This window comes from Lagenorhynchus albirostris, chromosome 2 (genome assembly GCF_949774975.1).
Source record: "Lagenorhynchus albirostris chromosome 2, mLagAlb1.1, whole genome shotgun sequence".
In the NCBI taxonomy this organism is placed as follows: Eukaryota; Metazoa; Chordata; class Mammalia; order Artiodactyla; family Delphinidae; genus Lagenorhynchus; species Lagenorhynchus albirostris.
This window is the reverse complement of record NC_083096.1, coordinates 148,062,855-148,090,848: the sequence shown is the minus strand read 5'-3', so window position 1 is coordinate 148,090,848 and position 27,994 is coordinate 148,062,855. Positions and strand designations below refer to the sequence as shown.

The 27,994-nt window shown below is 51.7% G+C and overlaps 1 protein-coding gene across 3 annotated transcripts; it reads left to right on the top strand.

The window, feature by feature from the left end:
* The first annotated feature begins 113 nt into the window (after window positions 1–113).
* FAAH (fatty acid amide hydrolase) lies at window positions 114–27,994 on the top strand. Of its 3 annotated transcripts, XM_060140147.1 has the most exons (17): window positions 114–1,139; window positions 9,249–9,872; window positions 11,083–11,296; window positions 16,839–16,952; window positions 19,436–19,570; window positions 19,777–19,910; window positions 19,990–20,196; window positions 20,448–20,488; window positions 20,718–20,842; window positions 22,462–22,595; window positions 23,123–23,220; window positions 24,377–24,471; window positions 24,748–24,788; window positions 25,511–25,550; window positions 26,048–26,156; window positions 26,696–26,841; window positions 27,315–27,994. In XM_060140147.1, the coding sequence occupies exons 3-17, from the start codon at window positions 11,102–11,104 to the stop codon at window positions 27,441–27,443; spliced, it is 1,743 nt and encodes a 580-aa protein (XP_059996130.1). In that variant the 5' UTR covers window positions 114–1,139; window positions 9,249–9,872; window positions 11,083–11,101; the 3' UTR covers window positions 27,444–27,994. The 3 variants fall into 3 exon arrangements, 2 of the variants coding, with proteins under 2 accessions (XP_059996130.1, XP_059996131.1); XM_060140148.1 differs by having other exon boundaries at window positions 9,249–11,296; window positions 22,462–22,587; window positions 24,372–24,471; XR_009538944.1 differs by lacking the exons at window positions 25,511–25,550; window positions 26,048–26,156 and having other exon boundaries at window positions 9,249–11,296; window positions 27,315–27,453.

The window sequence follows — 27,994 nt, the reverse complement described above, 5'->3', positions numbered from 1 at the left end:
TCATGTCAGTCCAAGTAGTATTAGTTCCTTTTGTACCCAGGTACCCAAAGCACAGGACCTCAGCCTGGTTACAGGCCTCTGGTTACAGAGCCCGTCTCACACTTGAGGTGAGTTCTGCATGATAAGTCTTGAGCAGCTGAAGGGCTTAAACAAGCCTACCAAGTTTCTCCATATGTCCCATGATCTAATTTAAGGAACAAGTAACTAAAATGTTAAGCCAGTGCACAATAATCTGCTTACTTACTTTGAGAAAGCTCTCTTGAGCTGAATAATTCCAGCCATTCCTCCTGCTGTCAACAGCACTGTTTCCCAAATGTGGCTGGGAAGAGGTCTAGTGGCTCCTGTGGCTTCTGTGCTCTAGAGCCTGTGAGCCACAGCTACTGAGCCTACGTGCTACAACTACTGAAGCCCACGTGCCTAGAGCCCATGCTCCGCAACAAGAGAAGGCACCGCAATGAGAAGCCCGGGCACTGCAATGAAGAGTGGCCCCCACTTGCTGCAACTAGAGAAAGCCCGTGCGCAGCAGCAAAGACCCAACACAGCCAAAAATAAATAAATTTTTAAAAAATTAAAAAAAAAATTAAAAAAAAAGAATGTTCATAGTAACCCTGGTCACAAAAGCACACCCAAATGCCCATGAGAGTGGACAAATAAAATGGAATATTCACACAGTGGAACACTATACAGGTGTCAAAACAAATGAGCTACAATAACACATAACAATATGAATGATTCTTAGCAAAAATATATTAAATGAAAAGTTTAGTCCCAAAGATTAGATGTAGCATGATGCCCTTTAAAAATAAAACTTTATTCTTTTTTGTTGTTATTTACATACGATATAATTTATCATTTTAAATGTACCATTTAAATGAATTTTGATAATTCATTATAGTAGTATAGCCATCATCACCATCAAAATATAGAAAATAATTCCATCTTCTAAAAAGTTTCCTTGTGCTCCTTTGCACTTAATCCCCTTCTCCCACTCCTGGTCCCAGGTAATCACTAATCTGCTTTCTGTCACTACAGTTTTGCCTGTTCTAGAATTTCACATTATGGAAGAGAGAGTTGATTTACAGCTGGATTGCAAAGGCTGTGTCTTTATCTGGATGTCTGTTTTTTCACTCTTGGCCGGGGTAAGGGCATTGGTATTTCTAATGTGCTATTTAACTCTGAAGCTCCCCTGACTCCCAAGGTCACTTTCTTTGCTGACGGTTTACAGCTGGCCTAACTAATTACATGTGTGTGGCTTGACTACATGGCCAGAGTAGCATAAAAAAGATCTGAGCTCTCCCACAGCCAAGATTCCCCACACAGATCATGGAGATTCAATCCAAAGATAGAGTACTTTGCTTCACATCCTTGCTAATACTTGGTATTATAAATTTTAAACTTCACATCCTGTCCCAATGCATTATAGCTTTGTTACTTCCTTCACCAAGACACAGTGTCTCTTTCCTCACCCCTTGGATCTGGGCTGACTGTATGATTTGCTTTGATCAGTTAAATTTGGTGGAATGAATGTGAGTAAATTCTAAGCTTAGGCCTCAAGAGGCCTTGCAGCTTTCAGTCTCACCTTGGAACTTTTCTACTGCCATGTGAAGAAGCATGTGATGGACACCAAGCTAAGACCTTCTAACCTCAATTAAGTGGTTAAATGACCCAAACTGCATGAGTGACTCCAGTCAAGACAAGCTTGCTGATTCCCAGAATCATGAGTAATTAAAATGGTTGCTTGCTGATTCCCAGAATCATGAGTAATTAAAATGGTTGTTTTTAAACCGCTGAGTTTTGGGGGTGGTTTGTTACACAGCAACAAATAATTGACACGTGTGGAAAACCCAAATCTGACTGTCATTTACCTGCTTACAATCCTTTGTTCTCTCTGCATTGCCTGCAGGATCAAGTCCAAACTCTGCCCTGGTCCCTGGTTGTTGATTCTATCTCTGCTATCCCCCAATGCTCCCTTCTCTCACAAGTTCTTTGTGTATCCCAAGCATAACCTGTCCCCTGGTGCCTCTGTATCATGACACATTGTCTTCTCTGTCTAAATGCCCTTTTCTCTCTGTTCGTGCTAGCCCAGATTTCCACCCCCTCCAGGAAGCTTTCTCTGATTTTCTAAAGCAGACTGCGTTGTTCCCTTTTCTGTGCTTCCCCAGCCCTCTGTATATATTAGGAATATAACACTTCCCTTGTGTGCTTTCTCTCCTCACCCCATCCCCAAACTGAGAATTATTCGGGGCAGGAAGCTAGTATCTTGCATCTCTAACCCCCCAGCACCAATGTGTTTGGTACATAAAAGGCATGAGTAGAGACTGAGTATCTCATATGTGCTAGGCCTCATCCAAGATACTAGAGAGAGGGGTGATCAGAATGGACAAGGTCTTTGTTCTCAAGGGATGTACAATCTAGTGGGCAAGAAAGATAAGAAATTACAGATGAATTACAACTAAATGACAAGTGAGCAAAGTACTGAGAGAAGTGTACAGTGCGTATACCTGGGAGACCTAACGTAGCCTGGAGGAAGACATGTTCAAACAGACCTGGGGATGAGGAGGCGGTAGATTAGTGAGGCAGAGGAGGAGGTTGTGTGTGTGTGAGGGCTGTCCTCCAGCAGAGATAACAGGCTGTGTGACTGAAGCTCCTGAGGCTGGAGAGATAGACTCCGGGACCTGAAAGAGGTCTAGTATGTTGCAATACAGAGAGAAGGGGATGCTTGTGAAATATGAGGTCAGAGAACAGGTAGAAGTCAACGGCACCAGGGATGGCAGGCTCTGAAGGAGTGAGTACTTGGAGTAATTGGAAGCCAATGCAGGAGTTTTAAGCTGGAAAGTGACCTGATCAGATTTCCATGGGCCTCCTGCTGGGAGTATGGTTATCAATAGTATTTGCTGAATGAGGAAGTTAAATAACTGATTCAACAGAAAATGCTTCTGAAGGTCAGTCCAATACTTAAGCTTCCTCAGCCCTCCCCTGTCTGAGTAAAGGGAGCTGTTGAATTCCCTGCTGTTCAGACTGAAGTTTGAGGTGACCCACTAGGAGGCACACTGGCAAAGTCAGGTGTACCTGGGAGGGTGACCAGGTTGGAGAGGAAACTGAAAGTTCCATCCTGGGAAGAAGAACTGGGAGCATTAAGCCAGGAGACAGCTGTTCTCTTGCTCTCTATGCATTCCCTGCTCAACCAGTGCCTGCTTCACCTGCACCCTACTCATCTGACTGACCTTCCTACATGCTTGCCCCAGGCCCTAGCTAATGATTGTTCTAACTTTAGCCACCGTGATAGCTTATCATAGGGGTAGTGAGAGGTGTGCCCTTCTGCTGGTTTCCCTGGTAACCAATAAGCCAACCTAACATCAATTCCCCCTATAACTGGTAACCTACACCTACCCCTGGGAGTGAAGACTGCCACCAAGTCTGGCCCCGCCAAGTCCAGCCCTGCTGCAGAGGGGTTTCACTCCAGGACCTTGCACAGACATGTAAGCTCCCTCTATCCATTAAACCGCTGATGTCTCCGTTGCTGAAAGAGAGAGAGAGAGAGAGAGAATGAGAGAGAGAGAAGAGAGAGAGAGAGAATGAGAGATGCCTGTATCTAAACAGGACTGTTCTGAGGCAGGGGGTGCAGGTGTGTTTTGAGTGTCTCCAGAGTCAGTAGAGCTGGGGTCAGTAGAAGAAAGCTGTAGTGAGCCAGATTGCAGATCAATAGAAAACCTTTAAACTAGTGCTTTCTGGACTGTGGTTCACAACCATGATTCATTCGTGGTCATGGAATCAGTTTTGTGCGTATGGTAGGCATTAGGATTTTTCAGAGATAGCTAGTTAGTTATTCCTCTTCCTGAAGGAAAGGTTACTCCTCTTCCTCAGGAGAGTTGCCTTCCCCACTGCCTCTGTAGTTGGGCATGGCTATGTGACTTGTTTTATGAAATATTAGTAGAAGTGGTGTCTTTCTTCCACATTTCTGGATGGAAGCGTTGAGAGTGAACATCAGGTTTGCCGTGTCATTCCCACTACAGTGACCATGGAAACATACGTTGAGATGGAACTTACATCAGCCTGAGTGCCTAAGTGACTTTGTTGAGCAGAACCCCCTGTGGACCTGCATTAGACATGGGGCGAGGGTGAAAAATAACTGCCATGTTCAGCCTCTGAGAGTTTGTGTTGTTACTGAAGTATAACTTGGTCTCTCTCTCTTTTCTCCTTTTTTTTTTTGGCTGCGAGGCTTGCGGGAACTTAGTTCCCCCACCAGGGATTGAACCCAGGCCCTCAGCAGTGAAAGCATGGAGTCCTAACTACTGGACCACCAGGGAAGCCCCTACCTTGGTCTCTTTTGACCTATCCAGCAGGCATGGATCAGCTCCTTATTTTTTTTCTTATTGATTTTTTTTAAAATCAAAGTATAGTTGATTTACGATCTTGTGTTAGTTTCACGTATACAGCAAAGTGATTCAGATATATATATATACACACATATATGTACATAATACTTTTTTTGATTATTTTTCATTATAGGTTATTACAAGATATTGAATATAGTTTCCTGTACTATACAGTAAATCTTTGTTGCTTATCTATTTTATGTATATTTTTAACAAAAGAGAATAGAATAGAAAATATCAGATGCAAACCAATCTATAGTGACAGCAGATCAGTGGTTGCCTAGGGAAGGCTAGATTACACAGGACCATGAGGAAACTTTTGGGGATGATAGATGTCTTGATGGTGGTAATGATTTTACATGTATATACATATGTAAAAAACTCATGGTACTGTATACTTTAAATATGTGCAGTTTATTGTGCACCAGTTATATCTCAAAGCTATAAGATATATGCATAGAAAACAACACATTTTAAAAGATCATATACAAACAAAAAGATAGGCATTAAACAAATTATGAGTTGCTTATGGGTGGAGGGAGGATAAGATTGGGGAGCAAAGATAAAAAATAAACAGGGCTTCCCTGGTGGTCCAGTGGTTGAGAGTCTGCCTGCCGATGCAGGGGACAAGGGTTCGTGCCCCGGTCCGGGAAGATCCCACATACCGTGGAGCGGCTGGGCCCGTGAGCCATGGCCGCTGAGCCTGCACGTCCGGAGCCTGTGCTCTGCAACGGGAGAGGCCACAACAGTGAGAGGCCCGCGTACCGCAAAACAAAAACCCCAGATAATATATGAGAGGGGCTTGGATGGATTAATGATGATAATGTCCTGTGAACTGAGGGGTATGATGAATTCAATCCCTCTGCACCTGATGGGATAAATGGATGAACGAACAAACTATTAGTCAAGAAAGGTGGCTGGTGGTACGCCTTCTTGAGTTGTGTTGGTCTTACCTCCCAGGAGGCTTTTCCCCTGACTCAAGAGTGTTGACTGGTCAGGAGATGGAATGTGACCAAGAAGTGGGCAGGTAGGCTGGGACTCCTACAATGTCACTGTCCCTTTCTCTTTTTTCCCTTCCTTGTCTGTTCTAGGGGACCAGAGTCATACAGTTCCTCTTTGTTCTGTTCCTCTCAAGCCCTGATTCCCTTAGTGGTTGCCCTTCCCAAACTGGGACACTTCATTTAGAGAATATTTCATCAGACTCGAAACTGGACTGTTATTTTATTTATTGAAGGTGGCAGGGAACAGCCCCAAAGTCACAGCAGTTCCAAAACAGTACTCTGTATATTCCCAAGACTGTCCTCACTGCCCATTCCTGCTTGGACCTTCCCCAGGTCTTTCTTGGGGAAGACCCTGGCTCCCTCTGGTGTCTTAGACTGCTTCTCCTTTTCCTTCAATTTGATATCACCTGCTTTCTATCTTCTAAGAATCTTACTCTTTTGGGGGTTGGTTTGTTTACCAATAATGCCTCTGTTATTCTTTTTGTTTTTGTTATTCTTTTAAAAATATGTTCTTCTGTTATTTTAATGAAGAAGGTAAATGCTTTATCTGCAAAATACATGTGCGTCATCTGCCATCTGGAACCTGAGGGCTCTGAATTGGGTCTTGAAGGATCAATAGAAGTTTACCAGGCAGTGTGTGTTGCAGGGTTGGGGTGAAGATTTTGGAGGAACATCGGACATTAGAGGCCAAGGGAAGTGTGTTCAAAGGCACAGAATAATACTGGGACCTAAAGTGTTTGAGGAAGGCTGAGAAATGAGTTAGGACCTTCCTTTGTACATGTGCTCATTCTGACAGTCTGCCAGAGTCGTTAGATACTGAGTTTGAACCCTACCCGTGTGTTCACCCAACTTACAGAACCAGATGAGGGCATCCGCTAGAACTGTGGGCTCTGTCTCTCTTAGATGCCCCTGTTTGTGAAGGAAGTTGTAAGCAGGTTGTCGCCAGCTTGAGCAGAAGCCAGAGAGCTTGGTAGCTGAATATCTAGACTGTCAGCATAGTGACATCAGAGTCACTGAGGACAATGGCCCCACACCTTCTGGTTTCAAAGGGATTCACCTTGGTAGAGTCAGGAATTGCAAAAATTCCAGTCCTAGAGAGCCAAGGGCAAGAGGCCTCTTTGGGATGTATCAGGATTCAGTAGCAGGCAGCCCAAGAGAGAAGAACCAGAGTCACCTGAGGGAACCTTGGGAGGGTAGATTTGTTTTAGACACAAAGAAGTTCTGTCTACCTCTAGTCAAAATTCTGAATGTCCCTCAAAGGTATACTGATTTTACAAAAGCCATCCTCACTTTGCAGAATGGTTCCCCAGATGAGTTCTTTAAATAAGATAGATTTATGTTAAGATTTGATTTATACACAACCTACCAAGAATATACCCTCTGTGAAGTACGAGGTAAATATATAATGATGTCCTACTGATGCTTCTTGAGAAGGGGGGCATGTGATTTTCTGCATGTCTGGTTTTCAAAAACTGGTTTGCCACCCACGAGATGTTTTCTTCCTCACCGTCTTGGATGCAAAGGTTATGGCATACAAGCTGACTCAATACTCATATTGATGTCACCAGAGCCAAGTGAAAAATATGTAGCACTCAGGATCAAAATAAAAATGTTTCCCTAATAAAATTGCTATTGCTATGGCTCATTTTTAGTCACATTATTTTATTCTATTATATAGCCCTGGCTATATGTCAGGCACTGTTCTAAATACTTTACTAAAATTAACTCATTTAATTCTCAATAACCAGTGAGGTAGTACAATACCTCCATTTAACAGATGAGGAAACTCAGGGGCAGAATGGTGAAGAAACTTACCCCACAGTTTCAAATAAAACATTTTGTGTATATCCAAAGGATGACATGGGTTAAAACAGGTTGAGGAAAACAGATTAAGGGTGAGATGTGGTTGGTGTGTTTCCAGGCTAACGACTAGGAACTTTCTTTTTTTTAATGCAAGAAATTTTTTTAATTCTTTTTTTAATTTGTTTTTAAAAATTTTAGGCTGTGTTGGGTCTTCGTTGCTGCGCCCAGGCTTTCTCTAGTTGCAGCGAGTTGGGGCTACTCTTCGTTGCGGTGTGCGGGCTTCTCATTGTCGTGGCTTCTCTTGCTGCAGAGCACGGGCTCTAGGCGCACAGGCTTCACTAGTTGTGGCACGTGGGTTCAGTAGTTGTGGCGCTCGGGCTTAGTTGCTCCACGGCATGCAGAATCTTCCCAGGCTAGGGCTCGAACCCATGTCCCCTGCATTGGCAAGCGGATTCTTAACCACTGCGCCACTAGGGAAGCCCAGGAACTTTTAATAACAGTTCTAAAGTCTAGGTGTGTGTATCCCTGTTACAGAGGTAGCAGTGAGTCTCAAAGATCCAGGTCTGACTCACAGTGGGCCCCCACTCACTATGGAGTATTAAGCAAGTCCCTGGTTGTCTGGGGGCCTCAGTTATTCATCTGGGCCATGGGGATTGGGAGGTATGTCAATTAGCTATTGCTTTGTAATAAACCAACCCCAAAATTAGTGATTTAAACAACCATTTATTATTCTGAGTCTGTTGGTTGGCTAGGTTCACTCATGTATCTGCATTCAAGTGGCTCTGCTCATCTTGGCTGGGCTCTCACCTGTGTAAGGGCCTGAGCAGGGACAACTGGCTGAGGTTCTACTCCACATGGCCTCATCCTCAGGAAGGCTAGCTTGGACTTCTTCTTATGGCAGTGGCAGGGTTCCAGGAGAGAGAAAGAAAACAATTCTCTTGCAGCTTAGGCTCAGAACTAACACAACATCCCGTGCACTGCATTCTGATCGTTAAAGCAAGTCAAAGTTCAGCCCAGATTTACAGGGGGTGGGGAAATAGCTCCCTTCTGAAGGGAGGAGCTCTTTGCAAAGAGCGGAGACATAGAAAGCTGTGGTATTGGAATCGTTTGCCATAGGAGACAAACTCTCCCCTCCCTCTGGGGAGAGTGTAAGAGTAGGGGACCTCTGAGGTGGTTGGGGAGCTCAGTCAGCTGAGGTCAAAGACCTGTCAGTGCTTTGAAATTATAAAATGCCCCACAGGTCATGCTTCTGAGTGTGGTATCCTATGTCACTTGTGGAACTGTGAGTTCCTTGGAGCCAGGCTGTGCCCTGCTCCTGCCCTCCCCTTCTGTATTGAGGAAAGGCTCACAGAAGTGAAAGAAAACAAAGCAGGGCAGTTACTGAGAACAGGGGCACACTCCCTCTTCTCACCCCCAGAACAAAGACAGGGTTCAAACCCTCTGGAATCTGAGAAGCTTCCAGATTCCCCTTCTGCAAGCTCTACCCCTCATCCCTTCTGCCCTGCCCCCACCTCCAACTGAACTTGGCAAGGTATTTACCTGTCTTCCCACTTGACAGCTGAGGATACTTAAGGATGACTTGCTCAAGGTCACCAGCTAGTGGGGGAGAACCCTGATACTGCTCAGGAAACCCACCAGGGCCTGCTAGAGCGACTGCCCATACAAGTAACTCTAGTTTACACACACCACCTGAGGGCAGGCAAGTGCTGTTTTGTCTCGAGGAATGGTGTGGTGTTGAATTACAGATGCTTTTCTGGTAACACAGGTGGAGGCCTGGAAACCCCAGCCCCACTGGATCCCCACATCCGCCTGCTCTTCCATTCCACGGTCTCTGCCTCCAGCTTTCCTCTCCCCGTCCTCCTCCACATTGCCTTTCCAAAACATTTGTGTCACATCTCTGTTTAAAATAATGAGTCAATGTTTATTGAGCTCTTACAATGGACCAGGTGCTGTTCTAACCTCATTTAATTAGCTGAATTGACTCTTTTGAATTAACTTCCCTTGAATTAACTCATTTAATCTTCACAATTCTATGAAGCAGTCACTATGATTATCTCCTATTTTGCAGATAAGGAAACTGAGGCACAAGAGGTTAAAGTGATTTACTGAAGGTTACACAGTAAGTGGCAAAGTTAGGATTTGAACTCAGGGAGTCTGGTTCCTGAGCTTGGGCTTCTCAGGTCAGAAAACCCCTCTCTGTAGGTCTCTAATAATAACAACAACAATAATATACTGATTAACATGCATGGATTGCTTTCTATAGGCTAGTCCCAGTTCTGGCTGCATTTCATGTGTTAGCTCATTTGGTTCTTACAATAGTACTAGAGAATTGGCCCGGGGGCGGGGGTACTATTATCCTCATTTTACAGGTAAGGAAACTGGGGCACAGTCACACAACAAGGATGGGTTACCAGACACTCCAGCTCCAGAGGCAAACTTTAAACCACTGTGCTATCTGGCTTTCCCAAGGGCTATTCAGCCTAAGGGCCCAGCCTCCAAGGCTTTTTGGATTCATGCCACATGATCTCTGCATTTCCACCAAAGCATGTCTTTTGTTTCTTGGTCTATGCATGTTTTTTCCTTCTCAACCAGACCTTGAGCTCCATAAGGCCTGATTGAAGATCTGGTACCTCCTTCAGTTTCCCCAGCTCACAGCAAGGATCTCACAGACTCCTCCTAACAATCTTGCGAGGTGGGTATTCATCCTTTTACAGGAAAAGGCACGGATTCAAAGAGGTAAAGACAGAACTGGATGGACAGCAGTGTTTCAGCAGACAGAGTTTTCCAGCCACAGAGCCCTTTCCCACATCCCATCCCACAAAGCCTCACTTCCAGGGGCAGTAATGGTAGTACTGCTTGATGGTTAAGAGCAATGGTTTAGTATCGGACCTGAGTTTGAATCCCCACTCAGCCACCTCTGTGACCCACAGAAGTTATTTAACCCCTCTTGTCCTCAGTTACCTCATCTGTAAATGAGGATAATAAAAATGCTTTCCTCATAGGTCTGTTGGGAGGACAAATGAAATAAAGCACATAAAGTCCTGTGAGAAAGGCCTAGATGGGAGAAATATTATGTGTATATATAATCCACCCACCCCACTAATGAAGAGTGTCAGGTCCCCAGACAGAAGCAGTTTTTTCTGTTTCCTGAGTGTGAAATCCAGGAGGGCCCAGGACTGGAAATGAGTGACCCTGGGAAGGTCAGTCTGTGGGAGGTGGCTGAGCAAAAGGACAAGTGACGGGTATTCTGGCCATGAAGAAGAGTCCAGGGAGGGAGACACCGGGTCCCACGGTGGGGGAGGAGAGGGGGCAGCAGGTGGGCTCCCTGAGAGGAACATCCTGTGCCCATCTCTGCCTGGCACCCACCCCAAAGCCCCACGCAGGGGAGAGGTGGGTGCCCTGTGATGCACCGCCCAAACCAAGGTTCTCCAAGGAAGATGCTGCTAAACTGTTTGCGGGGATTAAACAGGTCCGGGAGCTCAGCCTATCGCTGCTCTCCGTCCTGTTACCCGCAGGGGCTCCGGCTGGACTGCATCTTCCGGGAGTTGTGGCTCTCGGGTGCGCAGGGCAGAGGTCGGGCCGGACAGGGGCGCCGAACCGCTGCTACGCTCGAGCTTCCGAGGGCGCCCAAGGGAATCGGGTGCTCCTTCCGCTCCGCCTGGTCCAGTGCGTGAGGACTTGCGGAGCAGTCCTAGCCGAGCTGCCGCGCTTGACCTTGTCGGTTGCGCTTTACCGGCCTCTGGCCGGCTGCCAGGCAACAGCGCACCGCCCCGCGTCTCTGCGGCTGCGGCACCGCCCCTCCCTCCCTCCAGCGCAGGCGGGCGCTGGATCCCAGGTCGATCCAGGCCGGGTTTTGCGGCGAAGTCCGCGCGTGCTGATTCCTCTTCGGTTTCCCTCGGCAGCTGTCGGCGGCGGGATACCATGGTGCTGGATGAACTGTGGAACGCGCTCTCCGGCCCCTCCGGGGCTACCCTGGCTTGCTGCTTGGTGGCGGCGGCCTTGGCCCTGCGCTGGTCCAGTCACCGGACGGCGCGGGGCGCGGCGGCCCGGGCACGACAGAAGCAGCAAGCGGCCCTGGAGACCATGGACAAGGCGGCGCAGCGCTTCCGTCTCCAGGTGATGGCCGGGGTTGGAATCGGGGTCAGGGGGAGGGCCTGGGGTGGCGGCAGCACTTTCAGCCGCCCGGCCGCGCGGAGGGGCGAGCGGCGGGCACCGGGCAGCGGGCAGCGCAGGTGTGTGGGCAGCGCAGGTTCGTAACTCCCCGAAACTCCTCTCGCCGTAATGCATTCCGTACTGTTTCTGAGCCAGATGGGGCCTAGGGGAGGAAGGGAAACGAAAGGAACTGGGCAGGCTGTCGAAGGCTGTCTCGTACTGGGTCAAAGAGGAGCTTTGCTCTGGTGCCAGAGAATCTCAAGATCACTATTAGGACTCTAAAACGCAAGTGTGAGAACCAATAGGATGTTCGGGTTGAGGATTTTGGAATCATAAAGTGATGGCCAAGGGCATCTGGAGAGCTTACAGTTCAAACTCATTGATATGTGCTTGAGGATGCTAAGAGGGAGCTGGAGAGGGACTTGCCCAAGTCCACAGGGAGTCACTGGCGGAGCTGGACCCCTGCCACCTAGGCTGTCGAGTCTGATGGGTTATAAGCCCTTTGCATGAATAGGTTTAGGTGGGTGATCTGTCAACAAGATTTTCTCCTCTGGATCAGCTCAGTGTGTGTATGGGGGCGAGGGAGAGGCCTAGAAGGGGAGGCTTTCTTTCCCTCCAGGTGTGTGACACACTGGACCCAGTTCCAAGTCAAAATGCTGAACTCAGGTCTTATGTGCTGAGGGAGGGAAGACTTGCCCCGAGTGTTTGATAGGATTTGGATCTGACAGGTGGGAAGGCATTCCGGATAATGGGACAGCACGAGACAGGAGCTGGAACTAGAACCCAGATGCCTGGTGGGACCATCCAGCCTCATTCCGCTGGAGAGGAGCAGGGGAGAAATATTAGGAAGAGAGACCCTGGCCTTGAATGCCAGGCCCTGGGTATGGCCTTGATGGCCGTGAAGTTTTAGCTGAATGTAATGGTATGGATTTACTCCACACCATTCCTGGACCAGGAAATGTCATATTTGTTTATTTCTTGAAATAAAAATGTATCTGGTTCCAGCCTTCACTCATCAAGCTGGCTGAAAAGTACACAATCAGTCGGTTTTTAGGTATTCCATCCAAACTGGTCACTTTCCCTCCTTGGGCACAGGTTTATCACTGTCTGATCCTCCTTCTCTGGCTGACCTCCTTGGTGCCCTGCTCAGGGATCCTTGCAGTGATGCCAGGCTCAGCCTGGAGACCCTCGGCTGCTCCCGAGGCTCCAGGTCCTGTGCAGCTGGCTAGCTGAGTTCTGCCAGCACCGAGGGCTGTGTGGAGGCAGCTGTAAGAATCTGTCCACAGTTTGTGCCTACAGGACTCCCGTCCTGGTTGCAAGGAACCCACCAGCTGGTGGGGGTGTGGGGTGGTAGAAGGGTGGGTCTTCCCTCACTTCAACTCCAAGCATCAGCATCTACACAGTTTCCTTCTGGAGCAACAGCCTTTCATTATTTTTAAGAACTGACTCTTCAAGGGTAGAAACGTTGGCCCTGAAATACCCAAAGCTGTTGAAACAGCCTCCATGGGGCAGAGCCTGGCCTCGGAACACCAAAACTTGGCTCTTGCAGATGGGAAAGCAGGGAAATCACCTTTTGGTTTTCCAGTGACTGGGAGAAGAGAGGGAGAACTATCTTAGGAGCCTCAATGTGTTGAGCAATTAGCAAAGAGGTGAGGTCTTCGTGACAATAGCTTTGGGAATGGGTAGGAGGTGGACAGTTTAGCTGAGCTCATCCAGGGTCTTGGGAAGGGGCCCAGGGTTAGTAGGGCCCTGGAAGAATACAGCAGCTTATAGTACAGCTCCTGCGTGATAGACAGCAGGAAAGCTAGTTGGGACCCAGATACTTCCTGTGTCCCGAGGCATTGCTGGAGGAGGAGGAGTACTAAGCACCTCCTGAACATCGCAAGATGGTTCATCTTTCTCTGGACTCTAGAGCAACTTTAGAAGGAGGCGTATTTCTTTTATTCTCTGTTGACCGCGTGAAGCTTAACCTGTAACATGCCCATTTGTTGCATTTGTTTCCACCTTGCCCCCTGAATGAGTTTCAATATCCTTTCTGGACTGAAGAGAGAGACCACCATTGACAGAATATTATGGCTGGGAGAGCCATCCCAGAACACCTGCTTATCCCTCTGTGCCTCCGCACCTGTAGTTTTATCCTGAATGCCCTTCCCACACATCCCTTACAAGCCCTTTTGTCAAAATTCCACTGGATTACAAATGCCACTTCCTTCAACTGGATCTGACCTGTAGTTCCATCTCCTGGCGTCTCCAAGACCAACCTGAAGCTGATTTTAAAACAAAACAATTCAATGAATAATGCGAAGAACAGTATGGTTTTTGTTTCGATCAGTATCAGTGGCCTACATGATCAAATGGAAGAGATATCTTGAAATAGGACAAAAGCGATAAAAAAAAACCCCATAAGTGAAAATAAAAAAGACTTGGAGGACAATGTAGGATACCTGAAATTAGGACAGTAGGTGGTTCAGAAGGAGAAAAACAGATGGAGGAGGGGCAGTGATTCAATGATAGCTATAGTATCTTTTGCTTGAAAAAATAGGCATACAGATGGCCACATGCTTGGTGAGACGTTATTTGTACACTTCCCTGCATTCTCCATACTAATTTTTTTTTAATTAATTTAATTTATTTATTTTTGGCTGCATTGGGTCTTCCTTGCTGCGCGCGGGCTTTCTCTAGTTGCGGTGAGTGGGGGCTACTCTTTGTTGCGGTGTGCGGGCTTCTCACTGCGGTGGCTTCTCTTGCTGTGGAGCACAGGCTCTAGGCGCGTGGGCTTCAGTAGTTGCGGCATGTGGGCTCAGTAGTTGTGGCGCATGGGCTTCGCTGCTCTGTGGCATGTGGGATCTTCCCAGACCAGGGCTCGAACCCGTGTCCCCTGCATTGGCAGGCGGATTCTCAACCACTGCGCCACCAGGGCAGCCCCACATTGTGGGTTTTTCACAGACATTTTTTTTTTTCCTGTGAGGTTTCATCAGAAACTGTTAACTATGGGTTCCTTTTCAGAAGAGGGACTGGGCAGGGTAGCCCTAGAGGTGGGGGGAAATGTTCACTTTTCATTCTGTATACCTTTAAAAAAGTACATCACTAGGGGTTGTCTCGTGTGTTGGTGGGGAGATCATAGATCCATTTTTCTTTTTTTCCTTCCCTGTAGCTGCCTGTATTATTTAAAAAAAAAAAAAATCCCAAGTGAGTGTTGAATCCATTTAACAAATTTAGGGAAGAGGTGGAGTGTTCCTGATATTGAGGCCAGGCTTCAAAGGCTGTGTGGTGGGTGTGTGTGGTGGGCGTTCAGCTCTGGGCGTGTGGTGGGTGTGAGGGGGCCGTGTTGCACTGAGGGGGTTCAGGGGAGTCTGACAGGACCACAGCCTGGAAGCATCTCCTGGAGCTCGTGGTGTGAAGGGGACTTTAAGGGGAGAGGCAAGGTGGGCTTGGACATTGCACTGTCTGGCCTGGCCACAAAGCTTGGGTGGGGCAGCCGGTTGGGTGGCCCCTGTCTGACCCAGGAGAGAAAGGATGTGCACTGGCAAGGGTCTTGGTAGAGGGGACAGAGAGGTGGCCATTTGCCAGAGCTACTTAGGGGGCTTGGTGACTGGATGTGGGTGGGAGGGAGAGGGGGGGAGTGGAAGATGGAGGGCAGCGTCCTTCCCTGAGGGAAGAGGAGCCAGTGGAGAGGGGTGGGGAGGCACCGAGCTCAGGGGAACGACACAGGGACAGAGGGAGAAAAGGGAGTAGTCCAGCGAGTAGGTCTGAGCTCAGGTGGGTCAGTCGAAGGACGACGATCTGGAGGCTGTGAGATAGGCAGAGGGCCTGGAGTGGAAGCCATGAGAAGGAGTGACTTCTCCCAGCATCAGAGAGGGAAGAAGAGGTGCCAGAGGAACCTCCAGGAGCCTCTGTCTCTCCCCGCGTCTGGCTCCTTCTCATGCTTCAGATCACATCTGAAATGTCACTGCCACCTACCCAGCCCATCTGAGTCATTCCTCTGTTCTTTCTGTCACAGGCTCCGTTTATCCTTTCTCACACTTGCCATGATCTGTCCATTCTTTGTTAACTTATTTTCTTTCTTTAAAAAATATTTTTTTTCTTTTATTCTTCTTCAAATTCTTTTCCCAATTAACTTGTTTGTTTTCTTGAAGGTAAGCTAAGCTCTGAAAGCAGAGACTTGTCTCTCTTGGTTATCTCTAAGCTCTAAGCTCTGAAAGCAGAGACTTGTCTGTCTTGGTTATCTCTCTAATTTATCTCTAAATTCACAGCCCTAGCTAGTCCTCAGCACATAGTAGATGCTCAGAACATGTGTGTTGACTGAATGAGCGGATGACAGAAGGAGCGGAGAGGTGGGAGGGAGCCCCGGGGAGCGGGGTATGTCTGTGCCCAGAGGAAACTGAAGCGAGCCCTCTGAATGCCTCCATGAGACTTGGAGCAGAATGAACAGAGTCAGGTGTTTGCTGTATTCGGCAACAAGGAAGTCCCTGGTGACTTTGGCAGGAGCAGAGGAGGGTAGAGATGAGATGTGGTACCTGCAACTCAGATGTCGTCCTAGCCCTATTTACTAATTAGCCCAATACCCTCGAGGGGGAAGCCAGGATGTTTGCAGGCAGGGGCTGACCCCAGAGGCTCTGGGGGCCTTCGAGGCCTGGCAGTAGGTGTCTGATCAAACATCCCTTCTCCTTCAGAGAGCTCTTCCCTGAACCACCCTCTACCTGTGTGCCGCCCACTCACTGCATCCATTTTATTTTCTTTATTTCTTGCTATCTAAAATACTTATTTACTTATGAATTATCTGCTCATCCCCAACTCTGCACCTTGTGTAAGCTCCCCCAAAGACTGGATGTGACTTTTTTGTTCACTGCTGTATCCCCTTGCCTAGCATGGTGCCTGGTACGGAATAGGTGCCTAATGAATATCTATGGACTGAACACAAAAACCCTCTCATTTGGATGTGGCTCCAGCTCCAGCCCTAACCACCCAGGACAGGGTTTTCTTATTTCTGCCCTCCCCTGACAAGGTGTTGAGTAGTTAGGTGCAGGTGGACAGCCAGTGGTCAGCCCATGCTGAATGGGCAGAGAACTACAGTTTATCTGTAAGTCCTAGGCAAGGCACTTCCCCTTGCTGAGCCTCAGTTTCTTCAGCTGTGCAATGGGAATGGTACTAAGATTTCATCCAGACATGGAGCACATTGGCATGGTGCCTGGCACACAGTAGGTAGTCATTGGTGGTCCCTGTTAGTAATGGTCTAATGATCAGCCTGGGCATGGCCTCTCCCTGGACCCCCCTCAGGTAAGCTTCTTGAAGAGATAGATCTGTATTTTCTACAGGTGGCAAGGGCCTGCCCAGGCTGGACCACATTTGTGGTGTCAGAGCTGTGGGCGGGCACATCTGTCACGGGTTGGCAGGTGACAGCACGTGCTTGGTAGGTGCGGGGATTTGGGGGCATGGGCCACTGGTGTCTGCTGCAGGCACGTGGAGCCTGCGGGGAGTAGGGGACTGAGCCGAGGTGTCTCCCCAGAACCCTGACCTGGACTCAGAGGCACTGCTGGCCCTGCCTCTGCCTCAACTGGTACAGAAGCTACAGAGTGGGGAGCTGTCTCGGGAGGCCGTGCTCTTCACCTACTTGGGAAAGGTAAAGCCTGGGAGTGACCCTGCTCCTTCCTCCACTTTCTCTGCAAGGCTGGGGGGAAAACCTGGCCTGGACTTTATCCCACTGAGGGCCGTGGTGGGATCACAGTGCCAGGGAGGTACTCTGTGTGTGTGTGTGTGTGTGTGTGTATGTGTGTGTGAGTGTGAGAGAGAGAGAGAGAGAGAGAGAAGAGAGAGAGTGGCTCTGTGTGTGTATTTGGGGAGGGGGGGAGGGGCGGGGGGGTGGATACTGAGCATGTTGTCTTAGCTAGAAACCTGGCTTTTAGCCCAGACTTCCCTCTCCCTTCCGCCCCCACCCCATCAGTCACCAAGTCTGGTCTGGTCCCTTCCTATAGCTGTCTCTAGTCCATCCCCTTGTCTCCCCCTCTTCAGCCACCCTGGTCCTCCACCACCATCTCCCTCTGGGACCAAGCGCCAGCCTCCTGGCCAGGTGCCCCCTCAGCTCTTCAGCGTCCTCTCTGGCCAAGGCCTTCTGTAGCTTGGGGCATCAGCAGCTCAGCTGCTGGCAGCTCCCTGGCACCCAGCGCCTGCACTGGCTCGTGTGGGGTTCCTTTTACCTGCGAGGCTCTTCTCCTTCTTGCCCCGCTCAGTGCAACAGGCTCCCCCGGAAGAGTTCTCAGGGCTCAGAGAGGAGTCTCTGGAGTCCTCCAGGAAGCCTCCCAGGACCCTCCTCCCCTCCCAGCCTGAGTTAGGGTTTCCTCTTCAGTGTTCACTTTCTTTTTTTTTTTTTTTTAACATCTTTATTGGGGTATAATTGCTTTACAATGGTGTGTTAGTTTCTGATTTATAACAAAGTGAATCAGTCATACATAAACATATGTTCCCATATGTCTTCCCTCTTGCGTCTCCCTCCCTCCCACCCTCCCTAAGTGTTCACTTTCTAACAGCACGTTTCTCATCACATTGTAGGGCTTGCCTTGTCTTTCTCTTTCCCAAGGCAAATGTGGGCTTTTGGTGGACAGTCTTATTTGTCTGCACCTTATTGCTGAACGCTATGTCTTTTATATAGTAAGTGCTCAAGAAATGTGTTTGAAACAAAATGAAAGAAGGAAATGTGCTTTGTGAGTGTGACTTGTCTATATATGCCATAGCACTTTTTTAAAACATCTTTATTGGAGTATAATTGCTTTACAATGTTGTGTTGGTTTCTGCTGTATAACAAAGTGAATCAGTAATGTATACATATATCCCCATATCTCCTCCCTCTTGCGTCTCACTCCCACCCTCCCTATCCCACCCCTCTAGGCGGTCACAAAGCACCGAGCTGATCTCCCTGTGAGATGCAGCTGCTTCCCACTAGCTATCTATTTTACATTTGGTAGTGTATAGATGTCCATGCCACTCTCTCACTTTGTCCCAGCTTACCCTTCCCCCACCAGGTCCTCAAGTCCATTCTCAACTGCATCTTTGTTCCTGTCCTGCCCCTAGGTTCTTCAGAACCATTTTCTTTTTTAAGATTCTATATATATGTGTTAGCATATGGTATTTGTTTTTCTTTTTCTGACTTACTTCTATGTGTGTGACTTGTATCTGATATGATTTCTTGGAAGAGAGCATGTGGTAGTGAGTGGGACCCCTAAGCAGGTGGACATGAGTGCCAGGGGGACTGACGGGTGGGTATGAGAGTGGTGTGAGTGACTGCAGCTGAGAGTGGGGCAGAGAGGGACTGTAGAGAAAGGAGTGGACACCCCTGGGCCGGGTGCACTGAGAGGACACACAGTCTCAACAGCCGGGGTTGTTTCTAATGAATCCATGTCCCTGAAGAAGCTCCTGCCCCCCTTAATCATCCACAGAGAGCATTCTGGCTACAGATTGGCCTCCTCTCTTTCTGCCCTGAGGCAGGAGACAGATTTCCTGTACCTGAGCGTGGCAACAGGGCCACACCCATGTTCCTGTCAGTTGCTGTCAGTCAGCCACGCGTCCAGGAGAGTTGATTATCAGCTTCAAGGGTTCCTGGGGGAGGGGAGGCTTCACCTGGGCCCGCCTGGGGCAGAGGAGTTGGGAGGCTCCCTGCGCTGCTGGGAGGCTGTAGCCTGGGTCTAGCCCTGCCCTGCACTGACTCCCAGTGTGACTTGACACGGGGATCTGCCAGCCTCACTGGGCAGAGGGTGTGGCTTGGAGGAGGACAGGGGTTGGGGTGGCCAAGGGTCAACCTCCTCCCAGCTCGGCCTCTGGGGGGCATCTGAGGTCAGTATCTTGCCCCTTTGAGTGCCCTGGCTGTGCCCTGGCCCTGGGAGTACTCTCACTCTCTGTCCGTTTTGGAGTTGAAGGCCAGAGACAGCCAGGATGAGGCTGGAGCCATGTGTCCCTGGTGAGGCGAGTGCTGGGCCTAGGTTATCCTCTGTGCCCCTGGGTCATGTTTCTGGTTACCCTTTCCCTGGGTGGTGAGGGAATTTTAACACAACTGAAACAAAAAAAGAGAAGCCAGCCTCACTTTGTTCTTGTATCCATTTCTCTCTCCCCAAGGCCTGGGAAGTGAACAAAGGGACTAACTGTGTGACTACCTACCTGGCAGACTGTGAGACTCAGCTGTGCCAGGTCCCAAGGCAGGGCCTGCTCTACGGCGTCCCAGTGAGCCTCAAGGAGTGCTTCAGCTACAAGGTGTGCCCTGCCCCAGTCCCTGCCAGCCAGCTCTGCGTCCTGGGTCACCCTGGGCCCTCAGAGGAAGTACCAGGTCCAAAGGCCTTGAGAGGGCACCATGGGTACGCCCTGCCTTGGCCTGTGGGGTGGTGGTGGGAACAGACCCTGTGCTGCCAAGGCGCCCCTGGCTCATCAGCCACGTCCCTCTCGCCCATCCCTCCTTCTAGGGCCAGGACTCGACACTGGGCTTGAGCCTGAACGAGGGGGCGCCAGCAGAGTGTGACAGCGTGGTGGTGCAGGTGCTGAAGCGGCAGGGGGCCTTGCCCTTCGTGTACACCAATGTCCCCCAGTCCATGTTCAGGTTGTGTCTCAGGTGCGGGGTGGGGGCAGGGGCACCGGTACCAGCGTGACATGGGCTGACCCCTTTCTGTTTCCTCCAGCTATGACTGTTGTAACCCCCTCTTTGGCCAGACCGTGAACCCATGGAAGTCTTCCAAGAGCCCAGGTGGCTCCTCAGGGGGTGAGGGGGCCCTCATTGCGGCTGGGGGCTCCCTACTGGGCTTAGGCACCGACATCGGAGGAAGCATTCGCTTTCCCTCTGCCTTCTGTGGCATCTGCGGCCTCAAACCCACAGGGAACCGCATCAGGTATGGTGTAGGTGGTCAGGGGAGGGAGCTTCTGAGTCTCTTGCTGTGTGACCTTGGCCTAGCTTCACACCTCTCTGGGCTCCAGGCAGGGATTCCCTGACTGGGGTTTTGCTGGGAGGTAGTGTCACAGCACCACAGTCCTTGGTTCCTAGTTTCCAAAGTGGTGAGAGAGTTGGGAGCTGCTGTATGGATGTGGGGTTGGGCAGAGGATGGCCATTTCCCATTGCCAACATCTTGTGTTTCTTATCCAGCAAGAGTGGCCTGAAGGGCTGTGTCTATGGACAGGTAGCAGGTGAGGTCTGTGGTTCCCTCTATGCCCTGGAGGAGGGGGGTCTGCCTGATCCGCCTCTGCCCCTGCCTCTCCTTGGGGCAGTGTTGGGCCCCCAGGCCACTCTAGGTCTGAGTTCCTACGCCTTGTCCCTGTTCACACTACTGGGCCACGGCCCAGTCCTTGCTTGGACCTGGCCCCAGAGCTCCTTGGGGCTGGGTGATCTCTCTTTCCTCCCCTCCCTGCCCCACAGTACAGCTCTCGGTCGGCCCCATGGCCCGGGACGTGGAGAGCCTGGCGCTGTGCCTGCGAGCGCTGCTGTGTGAGGACATGTTCCACCTGGACCCCTCCGTGCCCCCCCTGCCCTTCAGGGAGGAGGTGAGCCGGGGTGGATTCAGGTCTCACTGGTGCTCCTGAGCCCAGAGAGCACTCCCCGCATTGCAGCAGGACTTGGAGGCCCTGTCTCCTGAAAACCACCCCGGCAGGGCCGGGGGTGGGGTGGGGTGAGGGGGGTGAGGGGGGGGGCGGTGTGTGTGTCTGAGGCCAGCAGCAGCGCCTCTTCAGACAGCCACTAGATGGCGCCCTTGCCTGCATTTGGAAACCTTGAGGCTTTCAAATTGGTGGGCTGGGAGCCAGAGCTGAGGAAAGGCCCACCTTCCGGCCCAGCCTGGGGGCTGTCACTGCGGAACAGGAGTGTCCTCGAGGCTAAGAACAGCTTGAGAGAGCACTCCTGTACCTTATCTGTGTTTGATCCCCAGTAATTAGGAGCCTTTCCTATAGTATTCATGTCCCTATCCCCAGCCTCCAGAGGGATGCTTGGCGTGTAGGCTGAGTGAGTTAAGGACGGTTAAAAGCGGAGCTGTCTCCCTCCCAGAGAAAGCTGGGATCTGTGGGCAGTGTCAGATGCTGGCTCCCCAAAATATCATCAAAACAGCCTGTTGATCAGATAAGGCTGAGTTTAATGCTTTCTGTGGTGAGGGGGAGTGCTGCCTCCACAGAGCCTTAGCAGTGTGGGGGAGGGGTGCAAAGTTAGGATGTTGAAGTTGGTTTCAGGTGGATATTTCAGTGTGGGGCATTGGTTAGGATTGGGTACAGATCATGATGTAATAGGTTAGGACTGGTGGATACAGCAAGGTGAGGATTCTGAGGAGAGGGGTTCAAGGAGTCTTAGAGGATAAGCCGTCATTTGGTGCTTCTATTGAAGAATTGGCGGGTCTTTTAAGAATGACTGATAAAGTTATCTGTACTTTATGTACAACACATTCAGGAGTAGTCAAGTTAGATCGATGTGGGCAGTGGAATAGTAAAGCCATGTTAATGTAGACAGTAAGCTGTCTGTGTGATGTAAGCGCCATCTCTCAGCGGTCTGGCATTTCTCCCTACAGACCTCTTTGCCCTCACCCAGCCCAGGTTGCCTTGGAAGGGCTGAAGGCGCTGGGGCAGGCAGGAGATCGGGGCTGGGGATGGGGTGAGCTACCCCTCCTCAGCAGAGGAGATGTTCTAAGTGAAACCAGTCCTTCAAGAGCCCCTTCCTGAGAGGAGGGGAGGAGGGGAGGCTCCTGTCCTGAGGTCTGGAACAATCTCTTACGGGAGCCAGGACTAGCATTCTGGAAACAGGCTGTGGAGAGCCTCGGCTCAGGACGCGGGATACCTGGCTTCCTGACCTAGTCTTGTAGCTCTGCCCTGACAAGTGGCCTTGGCTGAGTCTCAGCTCCACTCTGGGCCTATCTCCCTATCTAGACCTGAAGCTTCAGTTTCCTCGTAGGACCAGTGGGAATCCTCATTCTTGCTCTGCCCACCTGCAAAGTCATTGTGAAGGTGTTTTGTGAAGGGGTCATATGCAGAAGGGGCTGGCCTCACTGGCAGTCAGTTTTCGGGGGATCTAGGGTGTAGCCTCAAAGCTGCGTCTGGGGCTGAGTAGCTGTTCTGAGCTCTGGGAGCCCTGCTTGGGGCCACCCTCTCCTGACCTGACTCTGACTCCTGTGTGTTGCCCCCAGGTCTACACAAGCTCTCAGCCCCTGCGTGTGGGGTATTATGAGACTGACAACTATACCATGCCCACCCCGGCCATGACACGGGCCCTGCTGGAGACCAAGAAGAGACTCGAAGCTGCTGGCCACACGGTATGGAGGTGGGAGCCCACAAGTCCTGGCATCGCCCCTCTTTCAGGGAAGCCTTCCTGGTACCCATGGCTGCCACCCATCCCTGGCATCCTTCCACCCTGATTGTTTTGTGGTTGGGGATGGGAATTCGGTCCCTGGGGGACCAGGAAAGAGGGGCTGATCAGAAGTATTGGGGTCCATGATTGATGGTGAGCTCACCCCTGTGCTGGGGATGTGTGAGCTGTGAGCTGCATTGGGAGGGCCTCGTCGACCGCAGGCAGGGGTGCACAGCTGTCCAGAGGTTCCTGGGGCCCTGAGATGGCAGGTTGGGGGATGTTCATCTGAGACAGGCTTCTGTGGGGCTCCAGACTTCTCTCCCGATGTGCATCTTACAGGGAGTTATCACGGGCCACCAAGGCCACCGTTGCGGCTCCAGTGAGGGTAGCGTGAAGGCAGGGCTGGTCCAGTCCATGCTCGGGGCTGCCTGGGTAGCATGGGGGTGGTGGGACCCAAGGGTTTCTAGGTCTGGGAGTCTTACACTACTCGGTCCCTGCAGCTGGTTCCCTTCCTGCCAAGCAACATACCCCATGCTGTGGAGACCCTGTCGATGGGTGGGCTGTTCAGTGACGGTGGCAAGAGCTTCCTACAGAACTTGTGAGTGATGTTGGGTTTGGAGGTCTGTGGTGGGATCAGGACATGGGGAGACCCAGGAAGAGCAGCTGGGTGCTGTAACCCCGGGGACAGGCCAGGCTGGGGGAAGATGGAGGACAGGCCTCAGCTGAATGTGAAGAAGGTCTGAGCATTCTGGGTAGGGACCTTGCCACCCCTCTGACTGCAGGCTGAGCCTGGCACTACCTTGCCAGGGAGTCTTTGGAAAGGTGCCAGCGCAGGGGGAGGCTGGATTGAGCATCCATGGCCTCATCCTGAGCTGAGCTGGCTGGGAGGTAGGAGGGAAGCAGGGAGTTGCCGATGTATTTGGGAAAGACTGAGAGACAAGGGTAGGGTCAAATAGGAGGGCAGGGGTGTAGACGTCATTCTGTGACTCCGGGCTCTTCTCACTTGAGCCACGTCTTTCTCTTTTGAGTAGGACCTCAGTTTTCTTGTCTGTAAAGTCAGTAGGTTGGACCAGACCCGCTTTAAGGGACTTCGCAGAGCTCACGTTTAGAGAAGCTGGTTCCACTTGGGTGTTTTCAGTCCTTAAAGGTTGACACGGGCAGAGGACAGGCCTGTGAAGGTGCCTCCTGGGGACATGCCCAGACTGACTGGACTTCCCCCAGTAGCTAAGTATGGTTCAGGCTTTAGCGGAAGGGGCTACCCCTCACTCTGGCCCTGGGAATGAGGCTCCAGGATCAGCCGCCTGAGACCTTTCCCTGAGATCTAGAGCAGAGACAGCCTCAGAGACAAGGATCACGGTGCCCACTCAAGACTGCGCCACTCGTGCCTCCAGGCCAATATCCGCCTCCACGGGGGGAATGCCCTCAGTATCACGCCCTGGCCAGGGAGATGCTGCCTCTAGTTCTTATTGCTTTAAGCTGAGTTTACCAGGGAGGTAGACAGGGAGTCCTGCCTTGGGGAGCTCCATGGGTGTGGGTGGAGCCCAGGCATCGCAAAGGGTCTGCAGACACAAGCCACATGTTGGAAAGGAGAGGCTGAGATGAAGGGGCTGGAGAGCGTGGCTGCCAGAGTCTGGTGAGGAGGGAGGTAGGCAGAGTCACTGAGTAGAGACCGGGGGATGCAGTAGGTGGGGGTGAGCCAGGAGGGATGCCTGGGGTGGATGTGTCTGGACTGGACCCTTTGTCTCCCAGCAAAGGTGATTTCGTGGACCCCTGCTTGGGAGACCTGATCTCAACTCTGAGGATGCCCAGCTGGCTTAAAGGACTGCTGGCTTTCATGCTAAGGCCTCTGGTGAGGGCACAAGGAATAGAAGGGGTGGGCTGGGCCGGGCGGGAGCCTCTGGGGCTCTTCCCCCCTCCCCTTAGCCTCCTCTTCCTCTCAGCCCTCACCTAGTCTCTTCTCCTCCCCCCATGCCCTTTGATCTTCAGCTAACATGCATGCTGAAAGGGGTGCTGACCTGGGACATGGGGGGAGGGACAGAGGGAGGAAGCACAGGCAGCTTGGCCTGAAGATTATTGCCACATCTGGCCCAAAGCTGAGTCACTGACTGTGTCTGTCCTTCTGCAGCTCCCAAGGTTGTCAGCCTTTCTCAACAGCATCAAGTCTCGGTAAGAATGTTTCCCATGCCCAGATGCTTGCACCCCTTTTCCCCTGACCTGGGTCCAAGTGCTTTCCAACAGGAAAAGATGAGAGAAGTAGCTTCTGAGGCTGGAAAGGGCCCAGGCAGGGTGGCAACCTCTGTGGCTTTCGAGGAGGATCTTGAAGATGTCTTAGCAAGGTCCAGGAAAGCCTGGAGAGCAAGGACCTGGGAGAGCACAGAATGGGAGGGGGTGGAGAGGAGAAGATTGCCCTGGCTGGGCACGGGTGGAAAGGCCCGGGAAGGAGCTGGCGGGAGGCAGGAGCGGGGGATGCTGGGAACCCATGAGGGTGCTACTCTTAGAGATCAGACTGCACCGTGCCCTCTCTTGCCTGCCCCTCAGTTGCTCATGCCGGAAAAGCTGGGAATAAGTTGTCCCATTCTCAGGCCCTGACATCTTGTGGACTTCCTCCTTCTGTTACCACCAGGCATTTAGGACCTTGGGTGGCTCTGGCCTCTCCTGTGTCCTGAGGGTAGCAAGGAGTCAGGCCTAGGTCCCTCCTGGGGACTCAGTGGGACATGAACTTAGGGATTAGAACTTCTGCCCTGCACTACTTTCCTCTCAGAGTGCCCTGGCATTGAGAAGGGTCCAAGGAGGAATGAGATCTGGGAGGTGTTGAGAGTGGGGGTCTGATGTTGCTAATCCCCATGGCTGGGATCATCCTGGTCAGTGACCTCACTCCCTCTGTCCAGGTCAGCTGGAAAGCTCTGGGAACTGCACCACGAGATTGAGGTGAGGTCAGAGCCTCTCGACTAGAGTAGGGCGGGTGGGGGGTGGAGTTGGACAGGCCACCTGCGTTGGGGTCTCTTGGCCACTGGTCCCACTGATCCCCTGGAGTGGCCCATCGTTCTCCCTTCCACTCCCTGGATCGGGCCGCCTGGGGACTGCTGTCAGACCCTCACTTGCCCAGAGACCCGTCCTAGGGGCCTGGGTCAGCCTGGGGCTCCTGTCCTGGATACCTCTTTTGCCACTCTGATGCTGCCTGTAGCCAGCACTCCATGGCCCTGCCCTGGTAGGAAGAGTGGTGTCTGTGGTTCTGTGGAGCAGGTGATGCCCCCTGAGAGCAGCCCTGTCTGAATACCCCCGAGGTCCTCCATCCCACTGTGGTTCAGTTCACATCCGGGGCAGGTGCAGGGCTAGAGTCACCCCAGCCACAGTGCCTGCGTTGGAGAGTCCATGTAACGGGCTGGGTCTGAGTGCTTCACCTGGTGTATGGGTATCCTCCGCAGGTGTACCGTCACTCTGTGATTGCCCAGTGGAGAGCAGTGGAGCTGGATGTGCTGCTCACCCCCATGCTGGGCCCTGCTCTAGACTTGAATGGCCCAGGCAAGGCCACAGGTGAGGCTTGCAGCCCCATCACAGCCCTGTCACCTGTCTCTTCTCTTCTATGAGTTCAGCCCTTTGCCTGGTGGGGCTGCTGGGAGGTAGAAGAAGAGGAACCCTGCGGGTGGGTTGCCCCCCTGGGGGAGGACTCCACCCTTGAGAGGCTCACAGTCTGGTTGGCTGGAGAGATGGGAGTCATGTGGGACCCTGTCCTCAGCACTGTTCAAGTTGGAGATCATGTTACAGAGTCTGTGGTTTTGGGAGGTGGTGTTTGAAGCCCAGGTGGGATTTAGATAAACCAGGAAGACAGCAACAACAGTCCAGGCGGGGGGAAGCTGCAGGGAAGAGGCACAGGGCAAGCTCGTCAGCGCACTCTCCAGCCCGCCCTGAATCTGGAATCCCGGGCTCTCACTCAAGTCTCAGCCCTAGGAGAGAACCTCTCCCTGTCTGTGGATGCAGGGTGCCATTTCACAGGGTGGAAGACTGGGGCTCAGAGAGGACAGTTGTCATGGAAGGTCACCCAACCTGCTCCAGCCACATGTGCTGTGTCTCAGGGGCCATCAGCTACACTGTGCTCTACAACTGCCTGGACTTCCCTGCGGGGGTAGTGCCTGTCACCACGGTGACCGCTGAGGACGAGGCCCAGTTGGAGCATTACAAGGGCTACTTTGGGGATATCTGGGACAAGGCGCTGCGGAAGGTAAGTCCCTTTTCCCCTGGACTCACACCTGCTCCCCTTCCTCTAGTGGAGGAGACAGTATAAACACGAGTATCCTTGTCTGTCTGTCTTGAGAGCTTGTTTGGAGGTTCTAGCAGGGGAGCGCAGCTGCTCGTATACCCTTGACGGAAGAACGGTCCTCCTCTATCGGGGAAGGTCGTCCTCTTCCACCGAGCGCGCAGCTTCGGGAGGGACGCACGTGGAGTGGTGAGGGAGGAAGGGGACACCCGCCTAGCCAGCCAGATCAGCCAAGTCAACCCTGGCGATCCATGGGGTGACAGGTGTCACAGCCAGATCGCCCTCACATCCTCTCGTCTGTCTTTCTTAATGCAAGACCCCTAAAGACTGCGGGCTGGCCCTGCCGTGCTGCCCTCCTCTCCAACTGGGGTGCTTCCTGGGCCCAGGGTGGGGCCCTGCCTCGACGCCTCCCGTCCTGACGCCTGTGTCCCCTGCAGAACGTGAAGAAGAGCGTGGGCCTGCCTGTGGCTGTGCAGTGCGTGGCTCTGCCGTGGCAGGAAGAGCTGTGTCTGCGGTTCATGCGGGAGGTGGAGCGACTGATGACCCCCGAGAGGCAGCCATGCTGACTGCCGCCGCCTGGCCCTAGAGGACCTGAGACCACTGGAGCCACGCCCAGCGTAGTCAGGGCACAGCTGCCACCCTGGAGGAAGTGTTCAGCCTGGGGCAGAGGCTTCCAAGTCCCTCCCCCTCGCCCCTGCAAGAAGCCCAAACCCGCTGAGTCTGGACCTCGCTCCCTCCCCTGTTCCCCTCCCTGCCCTGACACCCCCAACGTGGCAGCCCGTGGGCATGACATGGGCAAAGGCCCGCTAACAGTCAAGAATCGGTTCCTGGTCTGTCCTTTCTGGAAGTCATCGTTAGGGCACTGGGGGTTGGAGACCCGACCTTCTAGAACCTGACTCCAGCCACGTCAGTCTCCTGCTCCAAAACCTCCTCTGGTTCCTGTCACTCGCAGGATGGACACAAGCTTCTCAGGATGGGCGATGCGGCCCCAGCACTTCACACCCACCCCTCCCACCCCCCTTAGACTAAGCCCTACTTTGTTAGACATTGTCTTTTCTCCTTGCCTTTGCTGGGAATGCCCTTTCTGCTCCCCTACCATTAAATCCTCTGAGGCCCA